We start from the raw sequence: 20591 nt of genomic DNA on the forward strand, positions 1-20591 counted from the left end.
ATCACTAAATCCTTCAGTAATATGTTGCTATGGCAGTAGGTACACTATGGATAACAGTGAGCCCAATATTAAGTGAGTGTTTTATATATGTAAGTGGTAATGTACTTCACTAAACACTTTAATAAATTATTGTAAAACTGTGTATACAACTTTAATACACTCGTAGTCATGTGCAGTAAGCCTGTATTCCTCACACACAAGCACTGTGTGAGTAAATCTGAATACGAGAATTGATAAACTATACTTATGTAAAAGTAACTCAACAGTAACTAGTTACTTTAGTTAGTAACTAGTAATAGTAATATATTACTTTCTTAGAAAAGTAATAATAAAATATTACTTTCACTTAAAAGTAACTAGTAATAGTAACTTATTACTTTTATAAGTAACTAGCACAACACTGTTTTTAACTGACTGAAGCATGTTGTATTAGCAGAAAACTCTGATGTCTCAATGCTTCCTAGGTGTACCGCTTGGTAATGGTGGCTGCCCTTACTCATAAATTGTGGATTTTTAATGAGTACATCATTTGCTTGCTGGCTGAGAAGCCTCAACATCAAGGTTTGCTTTGCATTGTCACACTGGCTGTTTTTATTCATTTTCTGTGTCCACATTAGCAGCAACCAGGATCTAAGACTCATTATTCTTCCAGTCACAGATGGTCTGAACTTTACAATTTAGGTTAGCAATGAAAGGCTTAATGCTGTTTCCTCTCTGCATTTTGTTAAAGTAATTTACTTTATGCTCTAGTTAACAGAAGTGTGCTTCTATTGCTTGCAACAGATCTTTCAAAAATACCCTGGCAAATTATCCCCAAGTTAAATGCATTAACCATTAAATCAAATGGCTAACATACACCTGCAAAATCAGCTGGCCTCACTTTTGATGCTCTGTGACAAATATATATATATATTTAGTTTGCTGCTTCATAATTGTCTTTTGTAGTAATTTGTTACACTGCTGCTCTGAAGTGCAGTAATAAGTGCTATTTAATATTAGTTCATGTGACCCAGCTATCACTAGCTTGAACTACAGTTAAAGCATTACATCACAGAGCTCCTTTGGCAGGTTTGCAGTTAAAAAGTACCTAGTAATTCTAGAAGGTAGTTAACTGTTGTTGTGACACTTCAAATTCATGTGTAAAAATTTGGAAAGGGGGGTTATGGATGGATGACACTATATGTGTGTGTGTCTATATATATATACATGTATACACACACACACACACATATATATATATATATATATATATATATATATATATATATATATACATATACATATATATACATATATATATACATATACATATATATATATATATATATACATATACATACATATATCTATATCTATATATATATATATATATATATATATATATATATATATATATATATATATACATACATATATACACACATACACACACACACACACACACACACACACACACATAAAAATGCACATATAGTTGCAATTGATAAGAGTGAATGCTCAGAAATAGAAATGCACTTTTTCACATGTTTTTCAGCCTTTCAGCTGCTTTCTGTGCAAGATCGTGTTACAGTGGGGTCTGGGAATTTGACCTTACCCTGCTATTGTGCAACCTCAAAGTTGGTATATATGGTTAACAGGAAGGTACAAGGGACTTTTTTTCACAATTTCATCATTTTACAGTTGCTCTGAAATGCTCATTCTTTTTTCGTTCACTCTTTGAAGTATTCAATATTTGATGATATTATACACACACGCACGTGCGCACGCACACACATATATTTATGTATGTATAACTTTGCCACAAAATTTCAAAATGTTAAAATGTCAGTACAACAAAAAGATTAAAGAAAACATGTCAAACATCTATTTTACTGACACAACAAATGCCCCAAAGATTACAAAAGGAAAACACATTCCTTGTGCAATCTACAAACCATAACCCTACCACAACATTCAGAAAAAATTTGCCTGAGTAGTGATAGTGTTACAGAAAGGTTTTTTTTGAGGGCAAGGTGCATGGTTAGGGTTAGCATAAAGTAGTAAGATACGTAACACATGCAATGGTGTTGTATAGTTGGAGATGTGCAATTGTTTAATGTAAATCATCTCTTGCATTTATGCCAAAAATGTTGGCATTACGGGTCGGAGTGTGTTTGCTTGCCAGTTAGGTTAGGGTAAGGGGTAGCTAGTAAGGAGTTTTAGCTTCATGGGTTGGAATTTGTGTGTGTGTGTTTGCTGGTCAAGGTTAATGTTCGAGCTAAGTACAGTGATAGACACTGGAGAGAGAGAGAGAGAGTGTGTGTGTGTGTGTGTGTGTGGTAATTAGGAGGTGTTTAGGCTTTGTGGGTCAAAATGTGTGTGCGTATGAGCCTTTGTTGGTTAGGGTTATAGTTAGGAATAGTTAAGGGAATAATTTTAGTATTGCGCATATTTAGAAAAGTATATCTGAGTGTTTTGTGTAATGGTACTGTTAGGAAAAGGGATGTCCGTACGGTAATGTGATGAGTTGGGGTTAGCTGAGGCCTATGGTCACTTGAGTGCTCATACAGCAGGTGTACACTCTTCTAGACTCAGGTAAATCATGATAAGGTAGATATCCATTGGTAGCTTGTATACCAGAAATAACTGTATGTACAAATTCACAAGTAACATATGCAAAACTAAGTCTCACTTCAGAGATGCTTACTTTGAATTAACACACCAGAAAGCTGCAAAAATAATGAATGCAATTAACAGATGCGCATAAGAGTCAGACATGCAGAAACAGCACACATGCACAGCATTCCAAGTACTCAACAGGAAAAAAAATCAGTAGCGAAATGTTTAATTTTTGATTCACCACAACACTCTAAAATTAAAGCAATTAATGTAACTTGCTGACAGATATAATCAAAATATAGCAGTGGCTCAGTGCTCATCTTACAAAAATTAAAAAACAAAAAAATCACCAAGAAATGCTTATGTTTTGATTAAAGAAAATATGAGATTGAATAGGTAATGCCCGTTTAGTCTAAACTGATAAAACATAAGGCATATTTGTAAAAGAAATAAAACAAAATAATGTCAAAATGAAGAAAGCTAGGACAAAGAAGAAAAAAATAGAAGAAATAGAATGTCAGTACGTTTTTAACTTGGAAATTGCTAGAACGTGAGAGAGAGCAAGAGAGTGATTCAATGATTCGGTGATTCTTTCTAATGGATACCTGAAGTGTAGAAATCGTTGAGTTTTATTTCTGCAGTTGACATCAGAGTGAACCAGGTCTGTGAGACATTATAATGAAAACGCTGTTAACATACAATTTACCAAATTCAGGTAAATGAAGATAAAGACCATTTGTAGCTTCTCAACTAGGCAGTCGTTGCATTTATGCAAATTCACAAATATGATGTGTATGTAAAATCTGTGTCACATGTTTATAGACTAGAGTTATTAGTTCAACTTGTTCAATTTCAAGTAAGTTCCAGTTCTGTAGCAACAGCAAAAAGTTCAAGTTTCATGACCCAGTTCATTAAACAAGTCAAACTGACTTTTTAATGAGATTCCAACACTGCCTCAGTTCACTAATATAGAAACAATGGTGATAAACAGACATCACAGTCCATTTCATGTGATTCTTGCTTTGGTACAATAAGAATTCAGAGTCCCAGAGCTCCATGTTTACTAACAGAAAAGTATAAAAGGCATTGTTTTTTGTTGTTTTACCGGCGATTGTCCTTTTAAGTTACTCTAAGCACAATGAAAATCATGCAATTACTGTTGTCAGCAAATGGCTTCTTTATCTGGATGCAAGGACCTCACAGGGCTCCAGTTCATGAAGGTAGCCCTACTAACCTTAAACTGATAAATTAATTAAAATCAAGAAAGTAGTTCCTTGGTATAAATGGAATGAAGGTCCTAGAGTGCCACAATGACTATTAGAAAAGTATAATGGATATTATTTAACTTATAAGCAATTATCCTGTTCATCTGCATTATTAATGCTCATTCAGAATATTTTATAAAAATTTAAAACCAAAAGGAAAGGAACTACTGTTGTTAACCAGTACGGCTCGCTATGCATTATCCCCAACAGTGTTTTTAAAACACGTGATGCTACCGTAGCCATACACAATCCAAACTGTTAAGGTGTACATGTGTCAGAAAATATTATCTAACAAATCTGGGATGGACTGACTACCTTGTACTATTTATGGAAAGCCACAGTAACTGTCGATGACAACCTTGCATCCTTGTAAGCATTAATGCACTTAAATTGCAAACCAACTTGCCTACTTTCTTCCTCTTTGAAAATATAAGCTACACGTTCCAGTCAGTCCGTTATATGCACTAATGCAAACTGCAACTACAATTGCAAATTAATCAGACAGCTAAGTACAAGAATGAGATCTTTTGTTTTGACATAGTTAGCATTTCTGATCTATGAAAGTAAAATGGAAAAATGTATGTGGAAACCATAGTCACAGCATGTTAAATACTTTATGGAAGAACATATAGAAAAAGCACTTTTTTCGGTGTGCAATAAAAAAGAAAAAAGGGAGGACAGGGACTGACCTGGCTAAACAAAGCTGGGAAGGAAATAGCAAAAGAATGAAAAAACAGACTTGACAGAGAAATGCAAGGGAAGTGTGCTGTGTTGGAAGGTAGGCAGGGTAAATGCAGAGAAGAGCGAGCATATGCCAGAAATGAAATTAAGGACGTACAGAGAGAACATGTTGCCGTTAGGGAGGGTACGGCACAATGAGGAACTGGGCTGCCTCACAGAGTCACTAGAAATATAACCACTGTGTCAGCGGATCCCAAATCTACAACAGATCACTGGTGGAAGACTGTAATGACAGAAACTGCGGTACCCTTGTACAAGACGGGACCTGTTAATAATCCAGGGAACAGCAGGCCATTAAAATGAATAACAGCATTATGGAAAGGCTTGGGGAGAATCCTGAGAGAAAGGTTAGTATCATTTCTCTAGGACAACAACCTCCTTTATAGCAATAAATATGACTTCACAGGCAAAAAGAGCTCTGAATCAAAAGCAGTCTAGTTATATGACAAGTGAAGTTGACAGTGGAATGCAAGTGAACACTGTATGCCTAGTGTTCAATAAGGCCTTTTACTCTGTCTTAAAAGAGAGACAGACAGGAAAACTAAAGAGGTTGTAGGACATGTCCAAGGCTTAGTAAGCAGAGTTAGAACATGGTGCACAAACAGATTCTGTCCAAACCAAGTTTTCCAACTACCTTGAATGTATAGGTTTCTTGCCTGCAAGCTTTTCTTGTCATCAGTTATTTTTCCTTTTATAAGCAAAGTACCCAACTTTGCTCCTTTCATAAACAAGGATGGATATGCTATTGAATGTTCTTATTTTGTTCTTCCTGACCCACATACCAAAGTCACAAGCAAAATGGCAGATCTCTTGTAAAACAGTGATTATCAATATTTTCAGTTATAAAGGAAGCTGGAACATTTTGAGGGATTGCTGTTGATGCCTTTAATGTTTACTGAATATGTGCTGCAAAGGAGTAACTAATGGAAATGCCCCTGCCTGTACGGTAAAATGTAAAAATATAGCTTATTCTCCTGGACAATTCTGACAATAAACTCTGTGTAATCAGTATGAGGGAATAATGAAATTTTGTTGATTGAAAAGCAGGCCACACTGAACCGATCCTTGAAAAAAGTAAAATAAAGTGTTGTGAAGAAATTGGAACTAGTGAAGTTATATATGCAAGATAACAGAACATTCTTGACTTTGTTTTTTTTTTTATGTTCTGCCAACATTTTTTTCAATCAATCAATTTTATGGTCAGCCTTGTAAATGAACTTCAACTTAAAACTATAAAGCTGCATAAAAATGATTGTTTTTTGTTACTGCCAACGCAACGAGTTGGTAGACTGGTAATTATTACAGGCATAACAGTACTTTTTCACGTACCTGCAAGAAAATATTCTATCTGAGTTGCTCTATCTCACCACAGAAAATACTGCATATTTTCCTGATTGAAGTGTTGACTTCAAAGTAGTAATTACTGGCTGTTAACCTTTCCTAGATTATTGGTTCCTCTGAAGATGTGTGTTGAAAGGCAGGTGTTGTATAATTTTCAGAATGGAAAAATAATTGCTGATTTAGTTATGTTAACTACAACTCTTAAAGAAAGAATATTGACAGAGATCAGTACCTTCTCAGTCTCCTGCAATGGATACCCACCATATCATCAGCCATCCACCAATGGGTACCCACCATATCAAGACAGCCATCCACTTCGATGGATACCCACCATATCAAGTCAGCCATCAAACTCAATGGATACTCACCATATCAAGTCAGACATCCACCTCGATAGATACCCACCATATCAAGTCAGCCATCCACCTCAATGGAAACCCACTATATCAAGTCATCCATCCACCTCAATGGATACACACCATATCAAGTCAGCCATCCACCTCAATGGATACCCACTATATCAAGTCAGCCATCCACCTCAATAGATGCCCACTATATCAAGTTAGCCATCCACCTCAAAGGATACTGCACCATATCAAGTCAGCCATCCATCTCAATGGATACCCACTATATCAAGTCAGCCATCCACCTCAATGGCTACCTAATATCAAGTCAGCCATCCACCTCAGTGGCTACCCACCATATCAAGTCAGCCATCCACCTCAATGGATACCCACCATATCACGTCAGCCATCCATCTCAATGGATACCCACCATATCAAGTCAGCCATCCATCTCAATGGATACACACCATATCAAGTCAGCCATCTACCTCAATGGATACCTGCCATATCAAGTCAGTCATCCACCTCAATGGATACCCACCATATCAAGTCAACCATCCACCTCAATGGATACCCACCATATCAAGTCAACCATCCAGCTCAATGGATACCTACCATATCAAGTCAGCTAACCACCTTAATGGATGCCCACTATATCAAGTCAGCTATCCACCTTAATGGATACCTACTATATCAAGTCAGCTGTCCACCTCAATGGGTACCCACCATATCAAGTCAGCCATCCACGTCAATGGATACCTACCATATCAAGTCAGTCATCCACCTCAATGGATACGCACCATATCAAGGCAGCCATCCACCTCAGTGGATACCTACCATATCAAGTCAGCCATTAACCTCTATGGATACCCACTATATCAAGTCAGCCATCCTCCTCAGTGGATACCCACCATATCAAGTCAGCCATCCACCTCAATGGGAATCACAAAAAGCTGTTTACCTCTTATAATATTGGAATGGAAGATAATGTAGAAGCTGATCTCTTAGCATTTCAGGGATATGTAGCTAGAGAAAACTTGCCCCAAGTTGAGGAGGCCCAGAAATGTCCTCACATTTAACTAGAGACTCACTAAAAGCATACATGGATGTTGAGGATGTTGATGTAAAAAACAACCACAAACTGAAAAAGGCAATTCTGGCTAGGTAAATTTTCCTGATGTGCAGTTAAATACATTTTACAGTTGCCATTCAGTGTGGAAATACTGGCAAACTAAGAGATGGCTGATTTAATACATATTTTTAAATTGTGCCTGAACCTCATGTTTATAATATAAATATAAATATAAATATAATAATAGAAATCTTGGCTACAGAAAAATTGTAAAAGGGCACTTCCCCAACAGCTAAAGAAAATGGGTATTCCCAAGAGTCTAGAAATCTTCTTAATAGCTAGATGATTTAGGGAACATCTGCTGTTAACTGAAAATTCAACTATACTTCAGGCTTGCATGCACTAAAGGCTAATAACAAATCTTCACATATGTGTGTTTCTATAGCCGCAAACAAGAAAACGTTATCATCTAGGTTTGCTTGGTTTTAAATGTTTTAGAAAAGGACTCAGTCCTATGCCTGCAAAATCTACTAATGACAGCCGACAAGCTGTACCTGAAATGCATGCTCATGGAATGTTATACTGAAATACCTGTGGAATGCAATAATGCTGACCTTTTAACTAACTGAACACTAGAGTCAGCCTTTTATCACTGTGCTGCTACAAAACATATTAAATGTGCTACTGTGAAAGTAGGGAAATATATCCAAGGATTGCTTGACTCAGGGAGCAGGATTACATTGGTAAGATTGCAAAACATTTGCAATTATAAACCAACTAGTAAACAGAAAATGGAAGTAATATTCATGCTGAGAGAAAAAAATATAACATGTTATTACAACAGGTACACATACAGACCCTAGTGGATTTAATACTAACTAAACAGACAGCATGATAATACTCCAAGACTTCCCCCAATTCAAACAGCTATGAAATACATGGGGTGAAGGTTCAAACACGTGCATCACCTGAAATGCACATCCCCAGTAAAGAAAAAGGTGTGGGACTTTGAGACACAAAGCAAATTACAATTTGTCTCTAGGTAGAAGTGTTAGATACATTCGATAATGAATCTTTCCAAATGAGGTCAGTAATTAATTAAGCAATAAAAGAGGCAAGTACAGAGACTGAAAGTGCAGGGTCCACAGTTAAAAACACACTGAGGGGAGCAGAAGTAGAAAATGGAGAAGACATATATTACCTGTATACTGAAGGACGAAGGTAAAGGCAAGCTTGAATAAGTCATGCATTTCATTGCACTACACTAAAGCAGAGAACAAGTCAGAAACAAAAGCAGGGCTCTAAAGATAAGAAAAGTAAGAGAACTGCTAACAAACAAAAAAAGGAAACCACCAGAACCCATTGTGGAGGAAAATTATTTTGTGAGTTACGTTTATATAGGATTTGAACTAAATGAAGGGGAAACGCATGGACTTGTATTTACATTAGAAAGGATCATGGTTATCACTTTACATCCGATAAAAAATATAAAAAATATTGCACACCAGCCCAGCCACCAGATAAGACATGCTAATTTTAATAATGTTTGTTGAGAAAATAGTGTACTAAGTAGTGAGAGAGAGACTATAGTAAGAGTAGAATGAGACATAGAGGAACAGAACAGCTCCACTTCATACCGATACTTTGAATGGAGTAGCCAATGACAAAGGGCAGGTATTGAGCAATTAGTTCCAAAGTCATTAAGAGCCACTGTAAAGAAGTTAGCTCACAGCCAAGTTGTTGGGTGGTCTTTTAGGAATGGATAAGACAAAAACTACTCGACTGATGTTATGAAGGCGATATAAAATGTTTGCGTAGCTGGCCCAGAATGTCAAAGGACAGCACCTAACCCAGAAATGAATATCTCTTTGATGCCTTTACTTAATACAGAGTATCCGTTTGGAAGAGAAGTTATAGGCACTGTAGGTTCACTTATAAAAGTGAACAAAATGTCATAGGTATGTCCTGGAAATCACTGACCATGGAACTAGAATTTTGTGTACAAAGAGCTAATGCAAAGTCCACTGCAAGAGAACCAATACTGCTTCTTCCTTGCGTACGAATTCCTCCAGAAGTTGTGCTGACCAAGGCAGGCCATTCTTAGTCAGAGTAAAGCATGAACTTTTTCACTTTTTGAAGTGAAAATGTTAAGGAATTCTGTATACCACCCACAGATAGATGAATAGTTTAACATGTTTTATTACAAAATGCTACAGAACTGGATGGGAGACACTGGGGCCGGCTGCTTCTATACCTTCTCTTTACTGTAAGGGTCATATCCCAAATCTCAGCTGGATTCACATCACTTGAACTGATATATGTCAGACATCCCTGAGAGCTGCTAGATACAAGAGAAGAAATACGGGAGGGAAAAAAAAAACAAACTAGGACAGGTTTAGAACTTTAATGTCTGTAGAAACATTTGCAGAGAACAATGAGACACAACAAAAAACATAAAACAATACATGTGTTCATCTCAGAGAATTCAAAATATGGAATAAAGTGCTTTTGTTCGTACACACTGCTGAAAATAAGTTCCTTACTAATTGACAAGTAGCTTTAGAAAATATAGAAATAACACAAGATATAGTATAAGTGACAAAAGAATCCAGAACAGTTGTAACATCTAAATGTACTGAAGCCATGGATAGAAAATGAAGTTTTTGTAGTAAGTTTGCAGTTCATCTGTTATTAAGCAATGCTGAAAGGCGGTACTCAGCTACAGAGAGAGAGAATGCCTTGCTATAAAATGGGTCCTCGCCACCCTAAAGTACAATTTATTAGGGAATTTGTCCTAATTACTGTCCAATCCTGTCCACAATAGATTTACCATCAGAAGGACTGCAACCCCAAATTCTCTACATGGGCTTTGACTGCCTAACCCTGTAATTTTAAAAATTATGTTCGTAATGGATAACCAGAAGATATTTTGTAATTATGTAAATGTCGTTTACTTTAATAGCAAGGACAGACTTCACTGTTACCACACCACTGGTCTCTCTTGGCCCAAATACTAACTACAGAAGTTTAAGTTTCCCTCCATGGTTTTAACATATTTATGTCACGTATCATTTCCATCTTGCTTTATATTGTAGTTCACTTCACTCAAGGTCCTTGCCATCTTATTTGGAATTTATTTTCAGCAAAGGTGTCCCCTATTTTAAATTCAAGTTTGATATTCTTGATATATACATTTTGCTGCATTTGTTTTACCCTTTGCATACATTCTTTGTTCACTACTGGCATAACAATTTTAATCTATCTGGAAGTGTACAAAGTGTGTTATAACACTTTTAAGTTGTATAGTCTCTTCCTCCAAAGTCATCTTTGTTAATTCTAACAAATCTTGGAGTTGCATCCCACATAGAAACTCAAACATGTTATCTTTATAGGGAACACAGGTAAAAAATTCTTACCATCCAGCTACACGGCCTTCTTTAGAATAAACTTCAAAGTGCTCAACTAACCCATCATTTTTTGGGGTGTTACTGCTTTGCTTTAAAACACTGGGAAAGCTGGTGCATTACCCAGGATATAAATGGAGTTCCTGACAGAGCACATTTAGGTATCCCTTCCCTGGAGGAAAGTAAGACTGGCTTTTCAGCTTCTGGCTTAGCATTAGCTTTCTGCTGTGGTATCACTTCCCTAGAACACATTAGTAATGATTACCAGAATTTATAACAGACCTACAAGATCAGTGGCTGTCCAGCAAAATGGGACATCTAAAATAGGCATATTTGTCACACATGCCTGAACAGAGGATATTTTGCGGTATTTTGGCATTCTTGGCATGTTGCATAGTTGTCCTCTGTGTATTTCCTTACATTGGGTCAAGAAAATCTAGCTAAAATTACAGAACTGGTTTTGTCATCCCCCTAAGGTTCCTCCCAAGACATGACTAAGTGACAGTATTATCAATCACAAGAGTTTTGAAAGGTCTTGAATATTACAAATGGTAGAGTACTTCTCCCCCCCCTCTCTTTATTTATCCTGTATAGTAAATCATTTTACAACTCAAAATATGATTGGGGATGAGGCCAACCAGCTCATTTGTTTTTCATTCTACACTGGTGATGTTTTCTAGCACTGCTTAGTGCACTGTCTTACCAATTTCCATTTCTTATCTCCATATGTGCTGGCCAGAACACTTTCATCAGTATTAGCTCAAGACGTGGATGGTAAAGCTTCTGTGTCTAAGATTGTAGGCAGATGTATTTCTTCTTTCATTCTCCATCTACAACAGGCAACTCATGTCAGTGATCTTCTTCCACCTTTGAATCTGTCAGTTCCTTAACTTTCACCTATGTAACTTCTGTAAGTAACTGCTGCTGAGACTGTTGTTTCTGACTAGCCTTACGCAAAAATCTATGTTCAGATCCCCTTTCTTCTCTCAGTGAATTTGCCAGCATGGATTTTCCCTTCTATGTCATCACAGATATGCTTTGTTTCTTTAGGAGCTGAAATCTGTGGATACGTTTTCATATCATGTACTGTGTGTTCCTCCCTTTCAATTTCTAAACTGACTCATTAACTAACTTAATAACTGTGCATTTCTGGTAACACTACTTAATACCTTTCTGAGAACACACAGGTTCATCTGTAACTTCTAGCCAAAACAAGATTTTATATATCTTGAATTTTCTACACCCAATGTTTTTTTTCTTGCCATGGATTTGTATCAGACTGTTGCACTTACCCATTCACAATGCGAATATATTCATAACTGCATGCCCTTAGCTGCTGCTGTTGCCCCCTTCCCCAATTTTTGATAGGAATGTACTCAAACTGTATGTTCGTAGTACTGTTTCTGCTTCCCTGTCCCTGTTTTAGCTACTGTCTATATTCAGTCTACAGGGTATGGAAATGTGCTCCCTTCTCCCATAGTAGCCACAGTGATATGCATCGACAGATGTCTTGACCACTATAACATTATAAGTTAAATGAGGAATGAAAGCCACAGGATGCCATGAATTACTCAGCATTACCTGGATATTTGTATGGATTACAGCATGCACTTTCTTATTGTATAAACACATATTAATTCCACCTTTCCCTTGTCATAGGATTTATACTTGCAGACATAAGGTTCCTTAGCAAGTGTGAACATGCTCCCAGAATCAAATAATCCCTACAATTCCTTCCTAGCAACATATCCTGATTATCATTTTATCACATTCCATCAATACCATTTTATTTTCAATGGGTTTCTTACAAATCACATTTGTGAAAGGCACAACATTTACATTTCCACTAAATGCATCTTGATTAAAAATTTATTTTTGTTAGATATTGCACTGCTATTAAAATTAGTTTTTGCAATTTGCCTATTCTTCCACATCTTAAACATTTTATTTCACTAGCAGACATTTTTTTGGTGTTTGCAGGTTTCTACACATTAATAGTCACAGCCTTAGTGTTCTTATTTCTATTCAAGGCTTTATTATCTAGCATCCTTTCATTTAGCACAAAAAATGTATCAGTCACTTGTTTCTGGAGATTAATTAGTGGTCAATCATGTCCACCAACTGAAAGACCATTTTGCCTGAGCTCATTCATGCTGTTCTGCAGGATAATATACATAAACTTCTTCACCGTGATTCTCCAAATGTTAACAGTCTACTCCCATAAAAGCTAGTCTTTTATCTTTGGCTGCGGATATTAGTAATAAATGCAGGTACACATGGAGATTATGATGCAAGGATGAAAAAAATATTGTATTCTGATATAATAACAAAATTCTACCCATCTTATAACCCAGCAGTGTAGCAAGTAACAGACACATTAGAGACGGAACTTCCAAGTTTATTGCCTTTTATTTAAAGTGAAGCACAAAGGCGACATGAAAATAAACTTAGTTCTGCAGCAAGAATTGTCTTGTAAACAAAAATAAAGTCTTACAGTTCTGGAATCACATCTCGAAAAGGTTTTAAGTAATCTTGGGCAACCTTCAGGGACTCCTCCACATAGATTTACATGTTTCTTTATTTAACTCTCTCCCAGTATTCTCATCAGCTTGTAACTTCCCAAACTTACTACTTCTTTCTCCGATATTCCCTTTTTAATGGGAGGCGAACATCTCTTCCAGATAAACTTCTGGCTGGTAGTAACCAAGAATCCCTACTCACGTTGGTAATATTCCCTCTCCACCGAGAAGCCAATTATTCAGCTATCTGATTCTAAAATTTTACTCTTAACTACCTTTTGGCAGATGTTCCAAATCAATCGTTACATGCGTGTCCTAAATTAATCTGTCATTACATGTTGTTGCCTGAATTACTGTACTGTTGTGGATATAAATAGCAGCTCAACTTTAAACTGTGTTGTCATTTCAAAAGTGGCACTTTCACAACAAACACAGTATTTTATCATCCTTTTACCATTCATTATGCCATAGTGGTATATGTTTGTACACACACACACACACACACACACACACTGATGATTTATCATGTGGGCAGAATTCTGCTGTTATACCAGACATAAATCCAAAACATCAACCAACAAGTAAAAAAAAAGGCATTACAATAAAAACTAAGCATACCTGAACAAAACCTTCATCAAACTGTATAATGCTACAACAAAATTACCTTGAAGTATTAAAAAAGTTAACAAAATTATCTCAGAGGTAAGGTAGAATATCACCCATGGGATAGATCATTGAGAAAAGTTCTAGTCAAAAGATAACTTACTCAACAAACAACTTACTGTTGCATTCCACTGAAATGTATGCAAAAGAGCAAATCAATCCAAGAACGTAGAATGAAACTGATACATAGAATACATACATGTTAGTTTTTTTTTTTTTTGCTATACATAAAAAAGTCTTGTACTGAAGACAAACTGGTAGAGCAAGTTCATCATAAAGCTCATTCGCAAAAACAATAGTACAAGATATTTCATGTAGCACACACTAGACTCCTGTGTATGTCATATTAATCCTAATAAAGGAAAAAGACAAAAACAGTGCGCTAAAAACATTTATGATTAAGATTATGATATATAGGGAGTAGGTATTTTACCAGCGGTCCATGATCATCTTTGAATATTCATTTCACACTGTGTGGGACATCAAACACTTGGCAACATGCTTCTAATGCAATTATCACTATGTCTGAGCTCCATTCTCAAAAAATAAGGGAAAAAATGCACACACTCTCTTGATATGCCCCACTGCTGAGAGAGATGAAGCCCTGACTATGTCCCAAATAACTCAAGTTTGATTAGCAGCCTTGGCAAATAACTAATCAGGGAGGATGGGAATGAGTAGTTACTGCTGGCCATCATCATGGGATGCAGTTGGTCCAGTCTGCTGCAATGCTGACTCCCAGAAATAAGTGAGACTACAATGCACAGCATATAGGCCAGGGACATGAACCTAGCTCCGACAACTTATTATATGCAGTAGCCTTCTGTGCAAGGGGCATGTGCAACAGAAAAAAAACTTAGGAAGGCATGGCATAGCAGGCCCTAATAATGAAATCATGCATACTAACCACCAGAGGTATAGACTTGGGCCATTGGTGATATATCCCTGATGACTGCAGGGGTAAAAGGTCTCCTGTGATTAGCTATCACCCTTAGTTAAAATGAATAGACTGATCAATCTTGACAGGGGTCATGACTGACAGACAATGGGAACAGAAAGCATACAAACCAAACAATTTTCACTTGCTCCCCACAAATCAGTCAGCAATCAATCAATCAACTGATACCAGCAAATGAAATTTACCAACATTACAATGGAAATGCTAACAAAAATAATAAAACATGAAAGAAATTCACATCTTCAGCAAACAACTAAATATGACCTTACCAGCAAAATGGATCTAAATGTGTAGATAAAGATTACAGTAAACCAAAAAAATAACTAAATAAAAATGATATATTTAACTTAACTTTCGCTACAATACTAAAAATAATGTCTCAAAAAATGATATTATTGAAGAAAATATTAAAGTGTTCCTCAAAATAACTTTTAAAAATCCAAAATAGGCAGCAGTAAAAGCATCAAAGAGAATAAAGTACTGTGCTTTTGGATAGCTTTGATTTATTTATTTACTGTGCTTTCGGATAAATTTGATTTATTTATTTACTGTGCTTTCGGATAAATTTGATTTATTTATTTACTGTGCTTTTGGATAGCTTTGATTATTTATTTACTGTGCTTTTGGATAGTTTTGTTGTATTTATTAACACCACAAAGCCAACCTAATGTCAAAAGTTCTGATGGTCTACCAATGTTAATAAACTGTCTAAAGAAAGAAACTCCGTAAAATGACACAAATGGCTAGAATACCCATGACATACTAGGGAGCTGAAAGCAACTCTAAACACAAGTAAAACATCACATAAATAATGACTGTCAACAGAAGCAAAGGATAACTTCAAGTCCTTCTTCATTTCTGTAAGAAAACTAAAACTAGCACTTATTGAGCTTCTCCATAATGGAACCTTTCACTCAAAAGCAAAAGACATTGCAAACATACTGGTTAGTATGTTTGCAGCAAATTTCTTTCCTGAAACTACCATCTTGTCTTATACCTTTTATGAGTCATTCCACTCCCTGCTATCATCAACAGACTAAGAACACTTCCTCCATCAGTCGAGAGAACATCTCAGATTGTCAAATAAGCAGTTAAACTTCTTCCATGGATCAGGCAACGTACAAGATTATTTGATAATCAGTGATAAACATGCACTCATCAGTTCTCTTGTGAAACTGTTTAACCTAGACCTAGCTATAGGCTATATCCCTAAATTCTGGTGTACTGCTGTAGCAATGCTCCTCCATATGGGTAGACCTACCACAGACACAAAGAACAGACTCATCATCCTTACAAGTTTTATCTGTAAAGCCAGAGGGTACATAATCACAAACCATGACTTCAGAAATCTAATTAAGCTAGGTCCACAGCAATTCTGCTTTATTAACAGAAGGCCCTACCTACTGAAAATGGTCTGCTGTTTGACAGGGTTAATCTGACAGTTGACACTGGTTACACCACCCACACTGCCTATGTTGATCTGGCCAAGGCAATTAATACCATACCACATAATGGATGTGTTCATAAGTTTATAGCCTTCAATATAAACTCCTACATGATAAAATGGATAGCCAACTGGCTTATGGACAGAAAGAACACATATTGTTTGAGTGGATGACATCTCCTCATACAGCGAGAAAGTAAGCAGTGGTATCCATCAGGGATCTGTACTGGCCCCTATTTTTCAGACCTCCAAATGGCTAATGGTGATCTCTGATTAAAAATGTTTGCTGAGGAGTGCAAGCTAGGTGTGGTTGCTAAATCCCCCTTGGATACATCCACCTCCAAAACTAAGTAACTAAAGTCAATTCCTGATGCATAGAAAAAAGATTCAAAGTAAAGGTCTTGAAATGCAGCATCATCGTCTTCAGGAAACAGAAACATCTTATTGACCTGAAAACACCCCTTTACTGTACAAATCATTAATCAGGGATCTGGGCACATGGGCTGACAGATCTCTGTTCTTTGGCCAATGCATGGATAACAATAGTTAGGAAATACTTTGACATTTCATAACTAATTGCCAAGAGCATCGCTGCTAAAACTAAGGAAGTCATCGTTGCCCTACATTCTGTCCTGCTCTGACCAGTTATTGAACATACAGCACCATTTGTCATGTATATGGGAAGACATATTAAAATACTAGAAAAAAACCTAGAGAATCTATTTGAGAGGAAAATTAAGTATATCAAAAATAATACAGAAATAATTTATTACCATTTTTGTTGGGAGATACCCCTTTGTACTCCACAATGTATAGGCTTTGGCTCCAAAGTCCAATCTCTAAATTTAGTTATTCTAAAGTCAATGAAGCTCAGTGAAAAAAAGGAAAGGAAAAAGTGAGTTAAAAAAACTCAACTTTTCTCTTTTTTTCTCTGTTTGTCTAATCTTGGAGTCATTATTGAGTATTATCTGTGACACAGCAGAAACTGACAAAATGAAACATTAGTAATCTAAGGATTCTCTAGGATGTGCCTGACACTTCAACCTTTTACTAAATATTACTTAGGAAACTGTGAGCTTGTATGTATGCAGATATAAACACAAACCATGGTATAAAAGTAACACTTACCAACCCTCATTGAATTCTACATGAGCATCAAACAGGGCCACTACTGGGGCAGTGGCAGCTCTCCAGCCACTCACACGGGAACGGATCAAACCTTCTTGTTTAGCATGGCGAACTATTTTAATAAATCCAGGCCTTTGAATGTTCATTTCTTCAACAGAAGTCTTCAGCTTTTCTTTAAGTTCTTCTAAAATTACAGACATGATGCATGTTACAGAAGTAATACAGACTGTATTAGGTTTAATACAAGCAGATTGCATTATTTTTTTTTCAAACACCTTTATTGAATTATCACTTGTGACAGGCAAACTTACAGTCATATAAACATAATCACACTAAAATTAACATAATAAACATTATACTTCACATATATTGTTATATATCACATAAACTAAGCAACATTACATACATTATTCAATTTGTGTCTTTTTTTTTTTTTTTTTAACAAGAAACACCTTTATTAAACCATGACTTACTACACAGGCAATTATACATTTATATAAGAGAAAACAAACTACACTGACACAGTCCTGGTTGCAAGCATTTTACATCACAAACCGTACTGACACACTCCCAGCTGTAAACATTATACATGACTATATTAGGTTTAATACTATAAAACTATTCCTGTAGTAACGGGATGGAAAGTCATGCAAACATTCAACGGTTCCAATCAGATACAAATGAAGTCACCTTCTAGGTCAAATATACTTCTGTGTTGTAGTTTATGCATTTTCATGCAGTCCGTTTTGGAACAAAGTTGTGCATAACATTCTGTGACGTGAAAAGATGACGTTTTATTAATGAAAGACAAAATTAACACTGAGAAATTGTCTGGTACTGAAGATATAAACATTCAAGTCTGTATTCAGCTAATCATCATGTTTACAGAGTATTATAGCCATCAATGCATAAAAAACACTATAAACACACGGTGAGCCAATAATGCACTTTTAGAAAATGTTAAACTGTTCTTGTCTTGTTGGAGCAAGTACTTCCCACTTAATGGTCACACTGATTACTCTGCCATAAACTGTAAATCTCTCTGAAGCTATTAGGACTCTGCTTCTATGACATTTATTATATGCTGCAACCTTCCTTCCTTACCCCCACCCATCGACACACACACACACACACACACACACACACACACACACACACACACACACACATGTTGCATGCTACAATGTTAACTAATCAGTCTACACATATCAAAGTATCCAAAAAAATAGAAATATATTAAAATGTTGTATTACAGTTTGTTAGACTTTAGGAGTAAGAAGAGTTTAGAGATATATTTATGAAAGCTTCCCCGAATTATTACATTTTACAATGTTGCAACTCTTGTTCCCATCCAAAATGTTTAATACTTATTTTGTGCAGTAGCATTTTTATCTAGGAAGGGCATGGTAAGTTTGGAGTAGCTGTTGTCAAGCCATGTTATGTGCATTACCTTAAAAGGACAGAGATGAAACTCTCCTTGTTTACTTATTTATTTGTTTGAAGTAAAAAGTAGTTTCCAAATATCTGTTATTGATAAGAAATTTGTAATAAAAAACTATAATAGCACATCTTGATATTCCTGTTAAATTTTATGACTGTCTAATGCCCATTTTTGAAATAATTATGGTACATATTTGCATGCTATTTTATTGGCTAATTTAATATTTTCGAATAGAATAATTATATGAAATGCAAAATATATTTCTATGAATACAAATTACAAGTATTATAGTAATTTTCTTCAGTAGTACAAAGCACCTTTTCCACCAAACTTATTTTTTTTCTTAAGTCAAACAAGGACTGACAATCTTTAGGTATGGACTTCTTGAATAACCACAGAGGGTAAATTCTGAAAGTTGGATTGCTATTAAAATGGCCGAATGTTATGTGCGATGAACTGTTAATGAGCAGCGTCATGGAGAGACCTGGATTTGAATAGCACATCCTCGCTTGCATACTTTTAGCATGTGCAGGTCAGTTAACTAGAATAAAAGTCCGGGATACATGCAAAAGAGGCTAATGCATCATAATTAGTGAAAGAAAGAATGAACTGTGAATGTACTAGTTACATTCCCTGAATGTGGCGCCATCATAACTTGAACAACATTCTGCTACGTTGCCACCAACTCTTCTCACATGCATACAACAAATGACTTTCAGGCTGCATATCGTTGCTTTACACTTCCATTGCCTCACATTATTGCATTAATTAGTTATTTTCTGTATACTATACACTATGACAGCGTTTTACCAAAAACTATGTAGTTATGATGGTAGCTTCCCTAACTACTGGCACTATTTCTGCTATATTTAAGTACCTGTTACTTAAGCCATTACAACAGCACAGTGAAACTATTTGTTTTGTACGTGCTGTAGTTTTAGAGTTCAGTGATAATCTTTATATATTTCTAAATAACCGAGTTTGCTCATAGGACATGAGGACCTTGTGCTCTTCATAGCAAATCTGGACAAATGATGACAACAGAAAGTTCAGAAACAGTATATGCCATAGCAATTACACTACAGTGAAACATGAAAAGATTTCCTTTATTTCTGTGCTGCTAGTCTGAGCTCTTGCTCGTCATTCGGAGTAATTTATTGGAGGAATGACTTAAGACTGCGTATGATACCATAACTACCCACTGTATGCTATTCCTTACAGCAGAGAGCAGTGTCTGTAGTGCAAGCATCACAGTCAACTACCCTAAAAGATTATGTTGTAGATTTGTAACAAAGGAGCTATTGCCATCACAGTTTAAAGGCCCTATGCACTCTAGAAAGGTTGTTTTTATATAATGAGCGTGTGACCAATATTATAAATAACATGTTTTACATGATGCCTGATTCATGCTACAGCTCAGAAGCTCAGAGACTAGTTTTTATGTTTATGCATACTCTCAACTGTCCCTGATTTTGACTCAAATTTTAGCTCTGTCCCTCTGAATCCCACCTAAAACTAGTGACTTTTGGAGGAAAGGTGTTGAATTACACTTAATGAATAATGACAATAATTAAGAGTTATAAACTTCTTTTACTTCAGAAAATGTGTATTAATTCATATGCTCTGATTCTGTCAATGTTTCAAGTTAATAACACTAATATTTTAAAAGTGTC

The 20591-nt window shown here is 35.9% G+C and overlaps 1 protein-coding gene across 1 annotated transcript in view; it reads right to left on the reverse strand.

Moving 5' to 3' along the window:
• The window catches only part of LOC122810508 (polypeptide N-acetylgalactosaminyltransferase 18), a 1713820-nt gene that overhangs the window by 912066 nt on the left and 781163 nt on the right, over positions 1-20591 (reverse strand). The window contains exon 4 of the mRNA XM_044082090.1: positions 17478-17661. Within this exon, the coding sequence (XP_043938025.1) occupies positions 17478-17661 (184 nt within the window). The remainder of the gene's footprint in view (positions 1-17477; positions 17662-20591) is intronic.

Source organism: Protopterus annectens, chromosome 9.part0, assembly GCF_019279795.1.
Source record: "Protopterus annectens isolate FY-2018-M chromosome 9.part0, PAN1.0, whole genome shotgun sequence".
Classification (NCBI taxonomy): domain Eukaryota; kingdom Metazoa; phylum Chordata; order Ceratodontiformes; family Protopteridae; genus Protopterus; species Protopterus annectens.